At 45.4% G+C, this 20000-nt stretch overlaps 1 protein-coding gene across 4 annotated transcripts in view; it reads left to right on the top strand.

Annotated features, from left to right (window-relative positions):
- Nucleotides 1-20000, top strand: part of vps13b (vacuolar protein sorting 13 homolog B) — a 449591-nt gene that overhangs the window by 176839 nt on the left and 252752 nt on the right. For all 4 annotated transcript variants that reach the window (XM_080427213.1, XM_080427214.1, XM_080427212.1 and 1 more), the window contains exon 22: nucleotides 12840-12973. In XM_080427213.1, coding sequence (XP_080283339.1) covers nucleotides 12840-12973 — 134 coding nt within the window. The remainder of the gene's footprint in view (nucleotides 1-12839; nucleotides 12974-20000) is intronic.

Genomic DNA, 20000 nt, shown 5'->3' with positions numbered 1-20000 from the left:
CCTAAAAAACCCATTAAGGTTCTTTTTGGTTCTCTTTTAAAAGCTTGCAGCCCGAAAAGGTCACAGTGCCTTTTTCCTTCGTTTCCCCCTGTTGCTCCTTGATTCATCTAATCTACACTAATGGCTTTTCCATACCACAGCATCTTTGCTTACTCACATCTCGACAGTGTGCTCGCTCATTAAGGGCCGTCAGTAAACAGTCCCCCTGGCTCCCACAGAGTGCACACAGCTCCAGCAGGCTGCAGCCCATCACCAACACTCTGCTAAAGTCTAATACAACTAGAGTACACTGTGGTTATCAATCTACATGGCCTCCTATCTGCCAGCTGCCTTTTTCCATCTTAAACTTTTTGTTTGCTTGTCTTGTTTTTTGTTAGTCATTCTCTCCTCCTGTATGGTTCTCTACTGGTATGGTCATCTGCAACTGTGTGCGCATCTGTCTGACTGTGAGACAGTTGTTAGTTTCACAATCAGTGCATGCACACACACACACACACACACACACACACACACACACACACACACACACACACACACACACACACACACACACACGCACACACACACACAACACACACACAAATAAACACACACACTCGCTTACCATGTCTCGTGATGAAATGTTAAATGGACAGCACATCTGGACTGGAGTTGTTTGCGTAATGGAGTGTTTAATGTTGGGCATGTTCCTATATGGCATCTCATTATTGGCTTGCATTAGTTCATTAGAAACATATACTCAGTCATTCTTGAGCACTTTCTACACCAAATATTTTCCTGGTAAAGGGTAAACAAGCCTTTGGTTACTAGGTGTTGCTACCATGTGTTCTTAGATTTCGAAATAAAAACCCACACATTGAAATGAAATTTCTCTCAGTAGTTAAATGAATAGCATCTCCTTTGGAAATGGCCGCAGCACTGCCGGAACAGATGTAACAAAAAAAAAAGTTACAAATTGTTTCCGAGAGCAATCAGAATAAGGAGAGGGCCGAGGCATTTAGGCCCTGGTGGTTCTAATTACAGCCAAACGACGAGCCTCCCCACAGTGGAGGCACCGTCGTGACGGACTGCAGCTCCTCTCAGCAGCGGGAACTGGCTGCAGTTTCAATCCATTCCCCAACTCCACTTCCTTCTCATCATAAGAATCCATCCTTCCTGTGATTAATTGACAATTTTATTCCTGTATAATGTGATGGTGATGACTTTATGGCATAGGAAGTGCTGGGAAATATAGTGAGTGAAAAATTCAAAGTCCTCATGTCCTGCGGGGGCCAGTGGATTGCAGCGATACTTGATATATAGAATTATACTGATATTCCGCTATACTCAATTGTCTTAATAATCCAGACTTCCTGTGATTAATTGGAGGGTGATGAATAGAACAGCGAAGTCCTCATATTGTCCAGGTTTGGCAGGTTGTGATGAGGGAGATATTTGATATATATATATATATATATATATATATATATATATATATATACTTAATTATATGGGTTTATACATCCTGATATTTAGCCCTCCCTCTGGTATAAGCTAGTTGACGGAGAGGCAGTGGTCTGAGAGAATCAAATGGAAGGAGAAAACTACAGTATGTGGTGAGACCCTCAATGTTTATATCCACCCTAAAGCAGAATTCACATGCGTGTTACTCCCTTGATTGCACACAGTTCAGTGAACACTGAATACTGGTGAGCACAAACAACTCCTATTCAAAGGAATAAATGGGAATGGGAACAGTTGTAGTTGTGAACTATCCAAGGTTATAGGGATACCTTGTATTTGGTGTTTAGGGTGGATTTCCCCTTGTAAAACCTTCCCTGCAGTCACGTCCTGAGAAGAGCTGCTGACATCCAACATGTTATGATTGGAATTAGGCTCTCTAAAGATGATTTATTAATTGCTTTACCATGTGTGCTGTGCAGCCCACTGAATAAGGGGCTGGATGTTTTAACAGTGGGGGGGAGCAGCTGATGGCGGGAGCTTGCTCTGGTCTGGGCTGGCTATTATGTAAAAGACTCTGGCTGAGGTCAGACCTTCAATATGACTTGGTTATTAGTTTATCATGTTTTCCTGTGATGTTTATGCTTTGTTGAATGTTTGCTGGACATATACAATTCTTTTCTGGGTCTTTTCTTTTGTCAGCAGGGGATGCATTTCATCTGCAAAGCCGTTGGTGGCGGCTTGTCGTCTGATGGATCTTTATGAATGTATTTGTAATAGCGGCATGTTTACCTCAGGACATCTGATCCTGCTGTTTAGCTTGGATTGAATCAATAAGGCTTAATGATTTACTGCAAGGGTTAACCTGATGGGACAAGAGATGAGAAATGGGCATTGTGTCCTGATGGGCTTTAATCTCATCAGCACTGACGGAGGAAGTTTTGCAGGCAAATTGATAATTGCCCTGAGAAATGAATTGTGTTGTTGTAAGAAATGAATTTAAATGGTCCAGCTCATTTTTCCCTTTCTGGATCGGGTACTGAGAAAGTATTTCCTTTTGTTGGTTGTTTTTTCTTTTTGCTAAATTGTAATTTGGCATTTCACTCGGTAGCTCTAATGTGTTTGTTTTAACATGACTCCAAATAAACGTCTAGATATATGACAAGGTTCATTTTAGTTGCGGGGGTTATGTGCGCAGTATAATTTCTCCGGGGACTTTAAGGGGGTTGGTAATCACCGCAGCAGACGTTTTATTTTTCAGCCTTCAGTCGTCTATTTAGGTAAACAGAGGGGAGATGTACAGGTTGTTTGCCAGTTGGAGTCAACACATGTGTTTGAGCCGCCATTCGTAGGGACACATGGGAAATAAACACACAAGGTTGGCTCGGGCTCAACGGAGGCAGCCAGCCAACTGGACTGCCACTGGAGCTGTACACTGTTGACCTGCAGGAGACGTCATTAGGTTCTTATAGGAACCGCATCATCACCAGTATCCTGCCACAAAGCAACAGCCTATCATGAGTGTTAGAGCTCAACAATTCAACCCTTACATGTATTATTTTGTTTGTCTTGTGAACATTTGTTTTAAAACGTTTCATGCTGTTTCCCCTTGAGAACTGCTGGCATCAAATCCATTAGGAATCAAATAATTGGAATATTGGTGTAAAATGCTATATTCTGTTCTGCACTGGATTGTTGCACTGTTTTGATGTACTGGTCATAGTTCCCTTTTTTGAAACATAGGCCTACTGAAGAGCACAACATGGCTTCCAATCACTGACATTGTAAAGGCTCTTGCACACTTAGTTATGCACACATCTTGCACACTATGGCCGAAAATGTAGCAGAGCATCATGCAGTGAGGATAATTGTGTGGTTCTGAAGTGTAGAAATGTAACTAAGAAATGTAGAAATGTTACCAAAAGTTATATTTCTACCCTCTCAGAGTTCAATTAACCCTCAGAACCTTACAGTGATCTTGCAAGAGTGCAGCTCAGGCATTCTGGTCCTCCTGGCATGTCAAGTTAGTTTGTGCTCCAGTATAGCATTGGCTCCCAGCCCTCCTTTGAAAATCACTGAAGCACACAATGTTTCACCCACTATGCATTAAAGTGGTCAATTGGAAAATATCAAGTTAACAGGTTGTATGTTGAGAGACAGGTTGCTTGGCTGGACCTCCATTTTGAGATTAAATGGCCCGATATGCTGGATAGGATGTGGAATAATATTGATACGTGGGCAATTCTTTTTTGTTCCGCCTGATTATACCTTGGCCAAGCCAATACTTTTCTGTGCCCACTGATTATCATACTTTTCCACTGGAGATATAGATTTTCCCTCAGAACTCACCTCAGGGGAATTAACAGGATAAATCCTAATCCAGTGAAAGAAAATCATTTTCAGTGTGTTTTGGTAGTTCAAAGCCTCCTCTCTGAACAACTGTAATAGCGAGTCATCCCTGCTTCCAGTTGGCCTTCTGAACAGATGCCTGGCACTTTTATGGTCTAAACTAAGAGAGTGCTGTGTTGTTTTGTTATTATACCACATTCAGCCTAGCTACAGCTTGGTGGTAATCAAGAGGGGACTTTCCTCCAGTTCCTACGAGAAGGTGCCTGTTAATGTGTAGGCAAATGCATGGAGACACTCAGCACCAACCTAGCTCAGATGGTTTCCCCAGAAGACAGTGAGGGCAAGGTGATAACATACTGGGTGGATGTGGGGCTGCCCAGACAGTTTCTCACAACCAGTAGTACCTGGACACCACTTGGCAGCAAGACGTTGAACTCTGTCTCTTTAACATTCTGGCTTTGATCAATGTACTTATGTTACACTTACAGTGTATACATTTTATATGACAAATTCTGAGCTTCATTTACTGGACCTGTCTGTGTCCTGTTAGGTAAGGTTGTCTTTGAACTCTGCACATGCTAACATAATGCATCATACACATTACGCAGGATATGTTTGACTAAACACTCTACATTTTACTGCACACAGATTAGACTTGACTGGACTAGAAACTCTTGCTCTATTTTCAGTTCTGTGTTCTATAAGCATAGCAAGTGTCGTAATGTAAAATAATTCAATTTTGCACCCCTTAAAACTACTGCTGCAGTGTGGCTGATGATAATGTCATAATAGAAGAGCTTGACGTGTCATGTCCTCAAAGGTCCCGCTTGTTGTTTAGAGTTGTGTGGCTTTGGCAGGGGGTTGTGTCACTAGTTGTTTTGTTCTGTTCGAGGACAGTCGATGTTCCTATTTACTTTACTGGCCTTGATGGGACTCTGGTCACAGTATTTTGCCTGGCCAAACATTTTAGTGGATGATAGACTGTACGTTGCAGAGTGTTTTGGATTAATTTTTCTAAACCAAACACTAGAACGATCATTTATGTCACCTCAAGGGGTTTGTTTGCATGTTGCTAAGGAACACCATTGCAGAAGTGTTAACGGTTGTTTTCATGTGATTATCCTTCACAAGAAAGGCCACGGAACGGCGACTTTGAAAACAAGTCGTTTCGCCCGAGTTTTGAGGTCGGCTTCAGTCTCTCTCGCACAATTACGCCACAAATTGGTTCACATAAAACTAGCCTCTTAAGTATTTTCTTTATTTGTCCCTAATGAATGTTCTTGTTGGCAGCCAGAGCGTGTTTTCGAATTGAGAGCCTCCCGGGCCTTCTCATTGTTCTCTACTAGCCCCTACCAGAGAAATGATCTCATTGGCTTTACTTCGAAATCCTAAAATTAGCCACTGGCGCACAGGGAACGCACTTAGTTTTAACTAAGAAATCTGTCCTACAAATCTGGCCGTGCTTTCTAAAGTTTGGAGAACTTGTTTTCATATCCTGTCTGCTCGTGGTCAGGAGGATGGGATTAGATCTAATGTTGTTGTTTACTAGGAAGATGAGAGATGAGGGGCGGCAGGGAGGATAGTCGTACTTTGAATTGGTATGGGAGAAGACATTGTTTGACGATGCAGTATCAGTCAGGGTCCTGGGGCTCACCTGGACTGCTTGACATCTCTGTGATCTCAACTATGCATCAGATGAAAAAAAGAGTTTGGGATTGAGAGCGTAAAACAAGGTTCCTCGGGTTGAGAGTGATATGTTATGGATCGAAAGAGAGTAATATGAATTTAAAAGAAAAGAAAGCATGATAAATATATGCATGTGCATCTATGTGTTTATGTGTGTCTGTAAATGAGAGCTGATGAGGGGACGTCAGGCAGAACTCACAAGTCATACTTTTACCATAATCCTGACCCAAGTGGCTTGATGGAAGTCAGGCAGTTGTTATTGGCCGCCGCCCGCTTTGCAAGAGGGGATAATGTTTTCATTGTGCAGTTATTTATGTAGTTTAATTTTTCTTGCAAAGTCAATAATTTATCAAGGTAATGAAGGGCCCAAGCAGGGAAAGAAAAACAATAAACGGCAGGAATAATGAGATAGTAGGGCCCCCTGAGGAGGGCTAGTGCGGTCTGCGGGGAGCTTAATTCACCAGATTAAAATGTCCCTCGCTCTCACTGACGAGCCCACAAACTGCTCACTGACATGCATGCTGGTCAATCTGCAGAGAACGGATCTGTCCCACGTCTCGTCCTTGAAGTATTCCTTCTGTGCTCTTACTGTATGAATGATGGGGGGATTAGGCCATGTGGATGTTGGCTGTTTTTTTTTGGGGGGTTAAGGTAAGAGGAGAGAGGGAGGGAGAGTTGGGGTTGAGATGTGGTTCATCAGGCAGAGAAGGGGATTAGTTGAGCGGACTTGGGGCAGTTCATATGACAGGGAAACAGGAGTGGATTGGAAATTGGATTGGGGTGATTTCATCAGGGACCTTTCAGAGGGTCTCGGTGTCACTGAGGAAAGACACGTCTTCTCCTTCGTTCTTTGCACGTTGTGTCATGGTCTGGCTGGCAGAGGCCAGCCTGCAGCCTTTCTCATCTGATCCCTGTCCTCTTCTTCTCTCTTATCCCTCCCCTTTTCCTCCTCTTCTTTAGACTTTATAGACCAGGGGTCCTCAACAGGGGGTCCGGGACCCCTAGGGGGTCCTCAGAGTTACTACAGGGGGCCCTCCAAATCTTTGTGTGATAGGATTCTGAGGGGAGTGAGGGGAGCATTAGCCAAAAATAGCCGATCTACAAACACACAGCGCTGTGAGGCGTTGTGAGCTTGTAGATCTGCTATTTTTGGGAAAGAGGTTTGGTGTAGGGGTGAAGAAATATCTAATTTAATTTAATATGCAACACTACAGCTACAGTATATTCACATGTTAGAGGGCATCTTGCAACCCTCAAACCCACAGGTCTCAGAATGAAGGAGCAAAAGAGAGAGACTCTATATGAAGTGGGGGGGGGGGAGATAAAGTGTGAGTGTGAAGGACACATACAATAAAACTGTGGTCTGAAAGCAGCCAGCCCTCCACAGACAGCCCGGCCGTACCACCACTTTGCATGGCGGCTTCAATAGCGCTGTAACAAATGGAGTCGCATAAATATTTAAATAAACACCGACCTGCATCCAAAACAAATAGGCGGGTGGGTTATTAAAGAGCCTCGGTACTGCCTCCGCACGCAGCTGTAACAGAATATACAACACTTCAACTCATTGTAAACCACCGGTAATAGGGAACATACCAGAGAGATACAGGGCCTGCATGGGAAAACACTGATGGTCCCTGAACGAGGCGCCTTTTTATGGTACAGTTGCTCAACCACTCTGCAAGGACAGAGGGACAGTGTGGGTTATTTTAGAGCCTGACCGATGCCAGCTTTTTTGGTCCAATGGCGAGTCCTAGAATACCAGTTATTGACCGAAACATTTGTTTATCTATTTGAAATAGTAAACAAATTGAAAATATTTAAAACAAACTAGACCGGATGATACAAAGTTGGGAACGATGGGAATGTATGCCCCTGCAGCTGGTTATATGATTTTACCATTTTACCATTTTACCCATTGTCAGAGTACACGTTGTTCCCATCTGTCTCTATAAGTGTCCCTTTATGCCTAATCTATCTGGCTTTGGTGGTTCTATCAGACTGACTTCATGCTTGGCCCATTATGGGCATTTACTAAATTGGACGGCTCGGCAGTTCTGGACAACCAGATCTCCATATATGCCTATATATATATATATATATATATATATATATATATATATATATGGGCATATTGGTTGGATTGGCGGTTCTGGACAACTGCCTATCTGCCCGACTCGACACCGCACTCCCTCGGGTCCTCTGTGATGCGTGCCAGAGTTTGAAGTTAATTGTTCTCAGGATCCTAAGGACTGTTCCTTCTCTCTTGTCATGTGTCAAAATCCTGTGTATTAATTTTGTGCTCCATCTGTGAGGGTCCATTTTTACACTCCCAGAGTTAAATCAACACTGAGGATTTTGCTGTGCAGTAATGTGTGAGTTGACTATGGACAGCTTGCTCATGCACGTGTGTGTCTGCGCCTGCTAGAATGAACATTTGCACGGAGTGCAATGCACACCCGCCACACACACCCTCACACCTTTTACAGCCCTAGTTGATCTGCTACAGTGGTGTTGTGTAGCACATCATGAACTGAGGCCACACTTGATTTCGCTTCTCTCTCCCAACTCATTGTAATGTAATGGCATTGTGTTTTTGGTGTGTGTTTTGATCTGATCACTTGACACATGCTCGCTCTGTGGGCTTCAAAAGACCCTGGGCTTTCACTGGCTGTGACATGTGACAGTTGGAGCTGTTAAAGAGGATGAATAATCACCATTAGAACACCAGCATGTTTATGGGAAAATGGACTGGCAGCTCTACACTCCAGATGAAGACTGGGACATAGAGGGAGAAAGAAGGAAAGAGAGAGATAGAGAGGGAGGGGCTGTAGAGAGGGGAAAATAAACCAGCGGACAAGGCTGTGCGGTTAGGGGATGTCCTGTCATTAGCCTAACATATTGGCTTAGCAGAGGTTGAGAACGAGGACATGGCTGTGAGGGCACAAGGCAGAGGGAATAACCCAACGCTAAGAGGACTCTGTGGACTTGTTAGTCCTGGGGCGTTTTAAGGGCCTGTCAGGCCATCCCATCACATTCCCGTTTCCATTGGATTTAGAGCTCTCTTGTTCTCCCATTCTTCATTCTCCATCATGTGTCTCTCAGTGCATGCGGTGCCAAGGCTATAACTATGACCCGGCCTCAGTTTGACTCTTGAAGCTACTCATTTAATGTGCCCACCTTCCCCTCTCTGCAGAAACGCCGGGCCCTCCGCTCACCATAACAAGCTATGGCAGTTACATTCCAAGTAATGACCCCAGGATTAATGATCAGAGCCCTGGGATGGTATTAAAAAAAAAAAAAAAAAAAATGCGGAGACGCATGCACGCTGCCCCGGTATTGGCACAGCCTGCAGTTAGACACACTCTGGGATCTGCCCAGCAGACTCTTGCTGTAGAAGGGTTTTCACTTCCTGGCCAAGTCCCAGAGTCCAAAGTCTTGGAAAACAGATGAAAAAATTAAAAACTTCACTCTATTGTAGGTTAAGGTTAGGTATAATATGTTACAGTGAGGACTAGGTTGATGTTTAGCTCTTGCGGAAGTAAATGGCTGGCAGTTACGGTTCTGTTGCTTAGTAAAACAAAAAGCAACCCCAGAAAAGTGATGGCCTCCTTCGAGAGCGCAGAATAATATTAAGCATTGTGTGGTATTCAAATCATACCCTGTGTGGAGTCTAGACATCCAGCAGCTTTTATGGCTGGACATTCAGTGTTGGGTAGGTAGTATAAGGTCAGAGTGGAATAATCTAAATGTAATAGTACTGGCTCTACCATTACCTGTTCCAGAATCTCTCCATTGGGTGTGATTCAGACTCTGTGCTAAGTCTTTTGTGTGTGTGTGTGTGTGTGTGTGTGTGTGTGTGTGTGTGTGTGTGTGTGTGTGTGTGTGGGGGTGGGGGTGTGTGTGCGTGTGCGTGTGCGTGTGTGTGTGCGTGCGTGCGTGCGTGGGGGGGGGGTTCTCACTGCATGCTCTGAGTCAAACACACATATACTGTAGGCATTTGTGAAATCAGTTGCTTCCTTTATACAGTAGATTCACACTCATATGCATGCCTGCACATCCAGCACACGCAAAGTCATGGCTACACTTTATACACACAGTGATCAGAGGCTTAATTTTATTATGTACATGTGTGGTGTGTGTGTGTGTGTGTGTGTGTGTGTGTGTGTGTGTGTGTCACTCACACACACACACACACACACACACACACACACACACACACACACACACACACACACACACACACACACACACACACACACACACTGAGTCAAATGCTTTTCTCGAGAGATCCAGGGTCCACTCCACCCTCACTGGTAATAGTCTCATCATGTGTAATAGATTGCTGTGGTAAATTGGCGGGACACGGTGTGAGTGTGTGACCAGAGCTGCTGTTCCAGAGCCCAGCAGGGCGGTCACTGTTTACTTTAGCATTTCATCAAAGATGATTGGTGAGGGTGTGAACGCATCATGATATCATGCTGTGTTTTGGGGGTTTGCGCAGGCAGGAGTCTATTTTGGGGGTTCTGTGTGTGTGTGCCCGCCCGCCCGCCCGTGTGTGTGTGTGTCTGTGTGTGTGTGTGTGTGTGTGTGTGTGTGTGTGTGTGTGTGTGTGTGTGTGTGTGTGTGTGTGTGTGTGTGTGTGTGTGTGTGTGTGTGTGTGTGTGTGTGTGTGTGTGTGTGTGTGTGTGTGTGTGTGTGTGTGTGTGTGTGTGTGTGTCTGTATGTATGCGTGCTGCATTTTCCCATTACAGTAAGTCACAGTGGGAAGTGTGACGATGCTGTTTGGTTGGGAGCAGAATTGTTTAAGGGGGGTATATGGTGAATTTAGGGAACTGACGTCAGTTGGGTGGCTGCGGTTTGCCAGGGATTACCATCAGTTTCACACATGCACACTACTACATAAATACGCATGTACGTGTGCACGTATCCACACAGCACACACACAACATTGTAACACCGCCTTCATAAATAGACATAAACTGTATACACACTCACACACACACCACAGTGTGCTCTGTCCCTGGGGCAAAGTCTCCCTAGTCTAGACAGCTGGGCCACATGACAAAGTGAATTGGCCACAGAGCTCTGTCATGTCTGTGGGACCCCTGCAAAGCAGAACAGGAAATGGCAACGTAATACGTTGTGACAGGGATACTGTAATGCATGCAAAATCCTCTAGAGCTACAGTAAACGCTATTGACAACACAATGATATCACAGCGGTTTGCGCAGCACTCTGCACACATTACACAATGGAAGATGGTCCATGAAACACAATCTATACTGTTAAAGTCAATGTTTTCCATTTACAAGAGTGGGGACGTTAAGTAAAAGAGTGAGTCCGCGGTTGTGTATGAGACGAAGACACGATGCAGAGTCAGAGTGAAAGTGATCGAAGTCCATCTAAAACATATGAACGTAGAAAATATCATTATACTTAAAAAATAAAAAGCAAGTATAAGACAATGGATCATGGTTGAGTAACAGACTCAGATGAAACAACGCAGACAGAATTGGAGAATTGTAGAGAGATATAAGTCAGAAGTAGTTGTAGCAGAAAGGGGATTTCCTATATAAACATACATAATATACAGCCTGGGGGGGAACGTACAGTGCACAATATGTAATGATGCAATACTGAATATGGGCATTATGACAGACATCATCTATTTCATATTCCCTGAGTGCCATAGGCATCTGGAGGCTGAGTGTGAGAAAATACTGGAAGAGAGTCCAGACAGGATGAGCTCGACCTTCAGCCAGCCCCAGCCTCCTTCTACTCACACACACTCACCTACACACACACACACACACACACACACACACACACACACACACACACACACACACACACACACACACACACACACACACACCTGTGACCTCACTCAGTCAGTGTACACCTCCCTCCCGCAGCCCTTAGGCAAGTTGCCACGGTGACCACAAACCACGGCATCCACGGTCCACTTCGCGCATCGCCGCGGCAACACTCTCCGGTTGCCATGCCGACCCCTCGGGCTGTTTTAGTGCTATTTTGCAAGCGTGGCGTCTTCAGGAGGCGCGGCTGGGCTGTGACATCAGCGCTCTTTCATGACAACTGTGGGACAGAGCGGCCGAGCAAGTCAGACCTTTAAATCATGGAATATGTCTTAATGTGTCTTCAGAGAGACAACCCCCCACCCCCCTTTACCTCTGACGCTCACAGGGAGCGCTGAGGAGCCCTGATGGCTTTAACATCCATTATTGTAGGACCCGGACTGAGCTGCTCCAATGGGTGTTCTGCCTCTACGGCTTTTTCTATCTTTCTGCTTCAGACTCAGTCTCACTCCCTCTCTGTTTAAATTTGTATGCTCAATTCTCTCTCTCTCTCTCTCTCTCTCTCTCTCTCTCTCTCTCTCTCTCTCTCTCTCTCTCTCTCTCTCTCTCTCTCTCTCTCCTCTCTCTCTCTCTCTCTCTCTCTCTCTCTCTTCCCCCTCTATCGTTCTTTCCGTCATGGCCTAGATGACCAGGTGTGTGTCTGTGTCAGCCTTCAGGTTTCAGATGGCTAGTATAAAGGCTAATAGCAGGGCTGTTCCTGTGTGATTTGTGTGCTTGACTGTTGCCATGAGTGTCAGTACAGACAAACATCCATAGTCTGGACCACAGCAAGCTCACCAGGACATGTCATGTCTAGCTGTGTGTGTGTGTGTGTGTGTGTGTGTGTGTGTGTGTGTGTGTGTGTGTGTGTGTGTGTGTGTGTGTGTGTGTGTGTGTGTGTGTGTGTGTGTGTGTGTGTGTGTGTGTGTGTGTGTGTGTGTGTGTGTGTGTGTGTGTGTGTGTGTGTGTGTGTGTTCTCTCACAACTCCCTTGGTGGCTCTCCATCCCTCATCCCCTCTAGGAGACATGAAACCTGAGTGTCAGCATTACTTCACCTCAATGAAGTGTCAATTAAACATCATATAACATGATACTGTGCAACAGTGGAAAAGAGCAGTGGATCACCAAGACCAGGTTAAAGAAGGGACAAATGCAGGGCAGCCCACAGCAGTTTTTCCACATAAATGACAAGATTTTCATTTCAGCGACATATTCTTGAGTACTCTTGTCATAAAATTCAAGGTTTTAAAAAATTATTTCAGCCTGGGGCGCAAACGGAGTAAATTCTGATTCACCTTGGGACATTGCATCGCTAAAATGTGCTGTCACCCTCTAGACCGTACCACAAAGCACAAAACAACCCACTACCAACGTTTACTGTATAATGGTACTCCGTGATCTAAAAGTCACCATTCAGAAGTCATGTAGCAGTCTAATGTCTCTCTCTCTCTCTCTCTCTCTCTCTCTCTCTCTCTCTCTCTCTCTCCCTCTCTCTCTCTGTCACAGAATCACGTCCTCTGTCCATCCCAATGAAGGTCTTGCTTTGCACCTCAGCGGTGGAACCATGGGCCACATCAGAGGAGCGAATGAAGGAGCTGATTGCCCATGCCTGGGATGCCGTCAAACGTCTCACCCTACAGGTACCACGCCGTACTGTGTACCAGTAGCTTTTTTTTGTGCTCCCACCCTCTTTTACAGACATGATGGCAGATTCTGATACAGTACTGTATATCCACCTCTGAATCACATGCCACACGTTTGAATTTCAATTGCATAATATTTTCTTGTTATTCTAACTTACAAATCATCATTCAATCATTTCTGAGTATAAACTGAAACATATCTGAGTATAAACTTGATCAACCTATTGTTATATTAACTCATTGGCCGCCATTATCGCATTAATGCGATCTAATAAATAGCGCGCCTGGCCGCCAGGATCGCATTAATGCGATCTATGGTCTTTATTGATCTTTATGCTCTGATCACGCTATTCTGTTATGAATCAGGCTAAGTTTCAGGTTCCACTTACTTCAACCACCACTGCATCCGGTTTCATAACTTGGGTTCCGTTTCCGGTTTTACATTTTTCCCCCCAGTCATTTTCGACCATAATAGGGAAACAAACGGTTTTTCACACGCTATGAAAAACGATCGGAGACCTCCCCTCCTATAATCTATGGTCTGGGTGACGAACAGTCATCCCCGTTGTGTATCACATCGTAATTTTCGCCGATCACAGAATCTGAGACATTTCACTTCCGGTTCATGTGTTTCACTGTGTGAGTGGGTCTGGGAGGGGGCGAGTGTGTCAGCGAGCCGATCAAGCTTGGTGTGTGCTGCTCTCTAGTGGTGGAACGATCAAAACGATTCAACTGTCCAGCTACACTTTCTATATGTGAATTAAATAACAAAATAACGAAACAAAAAAACACGAAAATCGCTGGCAAGGGCTGCTATGAACGAGGTTTTAACTCTGGCAGTCAATGAGTTAATATAGCAGTCCTGAGCCCACATCACATATTTCCTGGGGTTTCAATGACTGTCAACCTGCCATCACCAGACCCTGAATGTAAAATCACCTCCTCTTCTCTCCTCTATCTCTAGATCTTTCTCTCTGTCCTCCTTATCCTCTCCTCCATTACATCACCAAAACCCTGAGGTTTGTCCTGGCTCTGCCCAGCCCAGCTCAGCTCTCTCTCTGTGTCTGCGGCCTAGCGGCTTCCAGGGACCTCTGTTAGCTGTTAGCCCATTAGCCTGTTTCACATACAGATGCATACGTAGCGTCTCCTGTCCCTTTGTGGCCGGCTGACTCTGTTTGGCTGGCTGGCCGGCTGGCTGGCTGTCCCAGTCTGGCTGACTGACTAACTGGGTATTTGACTGCTTCCATTGTGTGGCTGCTTGCTGTGTCTTGAGCACACCAGTCAGATGAGCCACATCACAACCAGACCCATCTGAAGTACATCAGGAAGTGATGACAAGTCTCTAACAGATTTATTCTTGATAAAGGCCCTCGGAGAATGTGCGTGTGTTTGGGTGCATGTCCATGTTTCGTTTTCATATTCTTGTACATGTGTGCTTGATACTGCACGTACAACTACTGTATGTACATTATTTGCCCAACATGGGCAAAATATGCAGCTGTTGATTTCAGTGATAAATGTGTCTGAACGCATATGAGTATATATGTCTGTGGTGTTGGTACTTGATGAACTGATTATTTTATTTTTGTCTCCGCCGGAGGCGGAGAGTATGTTTTCGCTTCGTCCCGCCGTGTGTTCACCTCCCTCCTAGCCAAGCTAACATTGGTCAAGCTCCACGTGACACGTGTCAATATGTTGACACCAATGCCTTTGATTGGCTAGAGGGACGCATGACGAAATAAAATCCTATAAATAGGTGTGTCACTTCAAAAAACCATTTATGTTTTTGAAGTGAGGTAAGACAGGATCAATCAGTCTTGATTGGAACAGTACCTTCCAGTACAAATCACCCGTCCGTGCGTGTGTGTGTCCCTCTGAGAACACCTAACATTGGTCAAGCAAAGGCGCAGAAGGCCAAAGCTAAGAAAGCATACTCATCTACAACAGTAACACAGAAGAGGACTATAGAGTTGAATTGATCCCACAACAAGGCCGAAGTCTTAATACTGTAACAATTGGCCACCTTGATCAAATACATTATGTAGCACTAGAGAAAACTGACATAGATCAAACACACCAATCAACTGCTGAAACTGTTCAAGACAATGAAGATGAAGAAGACAGACAAGCATTTGAACAAACCAGTCAATTACGAGGACTCCCATATGACACATTGCATTTTTTAGATGCAGACACTACATATTCAGTCGCCCCTGCAGCACACCAAAAACCATGCGCATTCTACCAAGACGACCCGTTCTACCAAGACGACCCGTGCTATTAAAATAGCACGGGTCTGCTGGCGGAGACTTGTGCTCCGAGGAGCACATTTTCTAGTTTAATATGTTTTTATATTTAATATTTAATATATTATATATTCTTCCCAATTTCTCCTAATTTAGTCATTATGCCAATTCCCATTTTTCCTGTCATTTTCCCCTGTAATTCCTAACACCTACAGTTGGTTATGTGGGAGGGAGTAGACAAGCATGTGCCTCCTCCATTACACACAAAGTCAGCAGACGCTTCTTTTGACCTGACAATATGTAGCTTCACCAGTGGTAAATGCGGAGGAGGAACATGCTAACCAACCTAGTTCTTCTCCCTGCTGAACAGGCGCCCTGATCAACCTGTAGGAGCCGCTAGTGCAGCAATAGAGATTGTCCTCTTCACTCGGCCTCCCTCCCGTGAACATGGCCAATTGTGTTCATTGGAATGCCCGGCCAAGCCGGGTGCACTGCAGAGGATTTGAACCCACGGTGGTGGGCAAGAACTATACCCCTGCGCAATGATGAACCCGTAATTGCTGCCGCTTCCTCTCAACAAGGTCTCTAAATTAAATAAGATCAAGACGATCAGCACAACTCCCAGCAACCACGGCACTGGCTTTGGGGGACCAGAAGGGTCTTTGCCAGGGCCGCCTGAACTGTTCTCATTCCAAAGAAGAGAGAAGAAGGCACGACGCACATGAATTGATGTAATGCTCTACAGCCGTGAGCCCCATGTCAGCCCACTGAGTTGTTTACAGTACTTCCACAGAACTTAACTCAAGCCTATAATAGTTTGCTGGGCCCGTCATTGCCTCCACTTCCCTCTGTCCCCTTCAGCTCTGTGACTGGGACCACACCGTGCACTGAGGCAGCAATTAGGAAACAGGCCGTCCTGTTGACATGGGAGTGGAAGCGGACCAAACCGACCGAACCGACAGCTGGTACCCCAGGACTTGGAGATCCCCAAACTTAAACCACTCCATTTATTTTAGTGCGGTGTAAACAGAATACCTAATGGCTCACACTTCTGCTGCACATGTGCCCAATTTGGCACGCATGGTTTCTTTCCGTCGTTTTTCGGTGGAGAGAGGAGTAAGAAATGGAGGGAGGAAAAAAATAAAAGATCTAAATTTATTGTTGCTGCTGATCCCATTTTGGGCCGACGTGGTTGTTTATGGGGAACTTCTGATAGCCTGGGATTATGTAAATGTAAATCTATCTCTCTGTGTCCCAGATGCTTTGTCCATACGGTGTCACTGGAGTATGTCATGCTTCTATGCGGGCATGAAGGATGAAGATACAGAAGTCCTACTTTTTCTTACTCCGTTGTTTCCCTCTCATCCATGAGGGACAGCATCATTTTTCTTATAGAATATTTACTACTGTACGTTTCACCTTACAAATATACAGTATAGTCATAGTATACGTGTATGGAAGTGCATTCGTACTGTATCACATGCTTTCATCCATTTAAAATATTACCTTAATAAGCCACACAGAAATGGATCTCACCAAATGGCCCAACCTACCCTCCTGTGCTGCACAATTCATTAGACTGTATGTTTAAATGTATCTTGCATAATGTCATACACATCACAAACCAATTTGTAGGTTTGTAATATAAAATAATCCTTTTCATGCTAGTTGTCTTTTTTGCTGTGATTTGATGGTTACCACTGATTCCTAGTGATGTCCTGTCATATGTGGTTAAAGCAGATTATTATCTGGAGCCATGAGTATCACACTATATCTGTGGCTGACTGTCTCAAGCAAACCCAGCAACAGTTTTTTGAGCTATAGTTATAAGCTCCATGACTTCAGACTCAGTGCATTTTTATCTCTCCGTCTGTCTCTCTTTTTCCTGAAGTCCCATTACCTCTGTAGGAAAGATAGGTGATTTTCACCAAGTAATGAAAATGGAAGGGAACATTAATTGCAACCTGTCCAAAACCATTAGAGAGCTTCCTTTATTTTGTTAGAGGAGCCGTCAATGATAAAGACAGATGGATGGCTAATGTCGAAACCAGACAAGCGGGCCGGCTCACAGAAAGAGAGAGAGAGAGAGAGAGAAATGGATCAGTTTACACACTCGGCTGTGAGAATCGCTGCTTGGGGGGACAGGAGGTCCCGCTCTCCGCTTAAACGGTAGTTCACCAGTTCAGAGACTCTCATGAAAGACAGAGAGACAGACAGACAGCGAGAGCGAGAGGGTCTTGAAAGAGAGACAGGAGTGAGGAAGAAATATAGAGAGAGCGGGAGCCAATGTCTTTCCCACACCATTGCAACAGGCACGGTGAGGTAATAGCCACATAGCATCCAAGCTGAGGCTCCCAGGCCTGCAGTGATGCAGTCTGCTGGACCATTACAGACACAGCACATATGATCAGCGCTGCGGTCACAGCAGAGGGAAAGCCAGGCAAAGAGGACTGTATGTTTTTCCTAAAGAGACAGCTGGTTCCATGGTCATGCGGGCCTGTAATATTGCGTAGGTGGTGTTATTTTAGTAGTCACTTCAGGTTATGCCTGAAGGGCAAGGGGTGTAATTGTCACCCGGGCCAGTGTGGCCTGGCATGTCCTGAAATGGCCACTTGCCCTCAACCTTGGAGTTCTGACCTTCATCTTCCCTCTCTCCCTCTGTCTTGCTCCCTCTCTTTTCTGTTAGCTGCTCTTTTAATACATCTCAAACATCACCCACTCATTGTCCTCACTCCTTTCACCCCTCCTTCTCTCGCCCCTGTTCCTCGCTATTCCTCCCCCATCATCCTCCCCCTCATCGTCATCCTTCATCTCTTTATCCCCCTCTTCTTCCTCCTCCTCCTCCTCCTAAGGACACCCGTGCTCTCTCTCTCTGGACACTCTGATAATAATCACAAGTGAACAGGACGCTGATTCTATTTCAGGAATTTTGCAATAATTCCTTGTATTTAACACATGAATGTGTTCAGCGCTGGCAGAGCAGCACGTTGCTACCAAAACTGAAACGGGATCCCCTGAAACAGAGAGCCCGTTGCCATGGAAAAATGAAGTAACGTTGCTCCCCGCAGCTGCCATGCATTAATGAATAGGATATTTTTTTGAGAAGAGAGAGTAAGAGGAGAAAGAGAAGTGGGGAAGGGGTAGAAAAGGTAAAGACATGGAAAGGAGAGGGGGAAGACGTCGGGGGAGAGAAAGACACAAAAATGGGGGAAAGTGTGAAGATGGAGGGGGAAAGAGAGAATGAGAAAGAGAGAGAGAGAGAGGATGGTGTGTGTGTGTGTGTGTGTGTGTGTGTGTGTGTGTGTGTGTGTGTGTGTGTGTGTGTGTGTGTGTGTGTGTGTGTGTGTGTGTGTGTGTGTGTGTGTGTGTGTGTGTGTGTGTGTGTGTGTGTGCGCGCGCGCGCGCGTCTGTGCGCGCGTCTGTGCTTGCGTGTGTGGCTAGGAGGGAGCAGGCCAGATGGTTTCCATGAACAGGCTCTGACCCCCGGCTGGAGCGCCTGCCTCGTACAGGCACATTACTTCATCCTTTGCCCCCTCCTTCTATCCTTCTATCTTTCTCCCCCCCCCCAAAAAAAACCTCCCTATCTTTGTCACATCTTGGAATTGTCACAATTACAACCTCCATTTTGCGCCACTTAAAGCACCGGGTTTTCCCTGCGGAGTCCCGACCATGACAGTGCATCCGCAGGTCCTGTATGAATTATCTACAGTTGTTCCAAATAACCAACCTTACTGTTCCCCCTGTCTGCCACAGTCAGAGCATGGAGCCCATGTTTCCCAGTAGAGGTGTCCTCAGAGGTGCCAACATGGCATGATTAACCTGATGGAATCCCCAGGTGCACCATACAGACCATGAGCGCACCCTTTTAATGCAGTCTTGTGGAGTCGGAAGGCAGAATCCCCCTTTTATTAATATTTTTTAAGGCGTGGCTCTGTAGGAGGCGAGCTGTCTACAAATGGGTCTGTCTGTGAGTATGTATGTGTGCGTGTGTGTGTGTGTGTGTGTGTTTGTGTGTGTGTCTCTGTCCTGGGCTAACCTTGCATACCGCTGGACAGATCAGCGCCAAATGTGTTGTGCATGCTGCCAGTAGGTCATCGAAGTACCTATTTAATTTCATAATGGATGTGAATGCCGGTTGGATCAGGCTGAAACTTTGCCCAAAAATGGAGTCACACAACGTCAAAGATATACGTCATAGTCTGGCAACATGAAGTCCGAGATCCTCCTGGGAGCCATGCCGTTATTAGACCCCATCTAGTTGTTTTTATGAGCATTTTTTAAACATTTTGTGTGTGTAGAGGTAAAATATCCCACCCTCCAAAAACATTGAGCCTGCCCTTGAGGACTGGTGGTGTGACGGCACACCTAGTTGGACTGCGGCCCAGCTCTGGCTAGCCAGTGTTTTGGGTCAGGCCGCAGCCAAACTGTGGTTGAACTGAAAGTGTATGTGCTCCAACAGAGCCTCCGTGGCACAAATGGGAAATGACATGATGTGGTGTTTATGTTTAAGAGCACAGGAAAAGGAATAGGCTTTTATTATAGCTCGCGGTTCCCGGTCGTCTAATGGAGAGCTAAGTGCAGAATGGCTGTGGTGAAAACACAGAGAGGTTAACACCAAGGGCATAACCCCCACACTGTCCCTCCTGTCTGTCACCGAACATCCGTATGTCAGATATCCCCTCCATGAGCCAGAGGAACAAGAGGAGGCGGGGAAGGGAGAAAAAAAACGTAACCACATGCACCCTAGCGTCCCTATTCTGGAGGCGAACATTCGTCAG

The sequence above is a fragment of the Gymnoscopelus braueri genome, assembly GCF_963280865.1.
Source record: "Gymnoscopelus braueri genome assembly, chromosome: 4".
NCBI classification, from domain to species: Eukaryota; Metazoa; Chordata; class Actinopteri; order Myctophiformes; family Myctophidae; genus Gymnoscopelus; species Gymnoscopelus braueri.
Note: the sequence above shows the minus strand (reverse complement) of the source record. Positions and strands in the feature narration are given on the sequence as shown.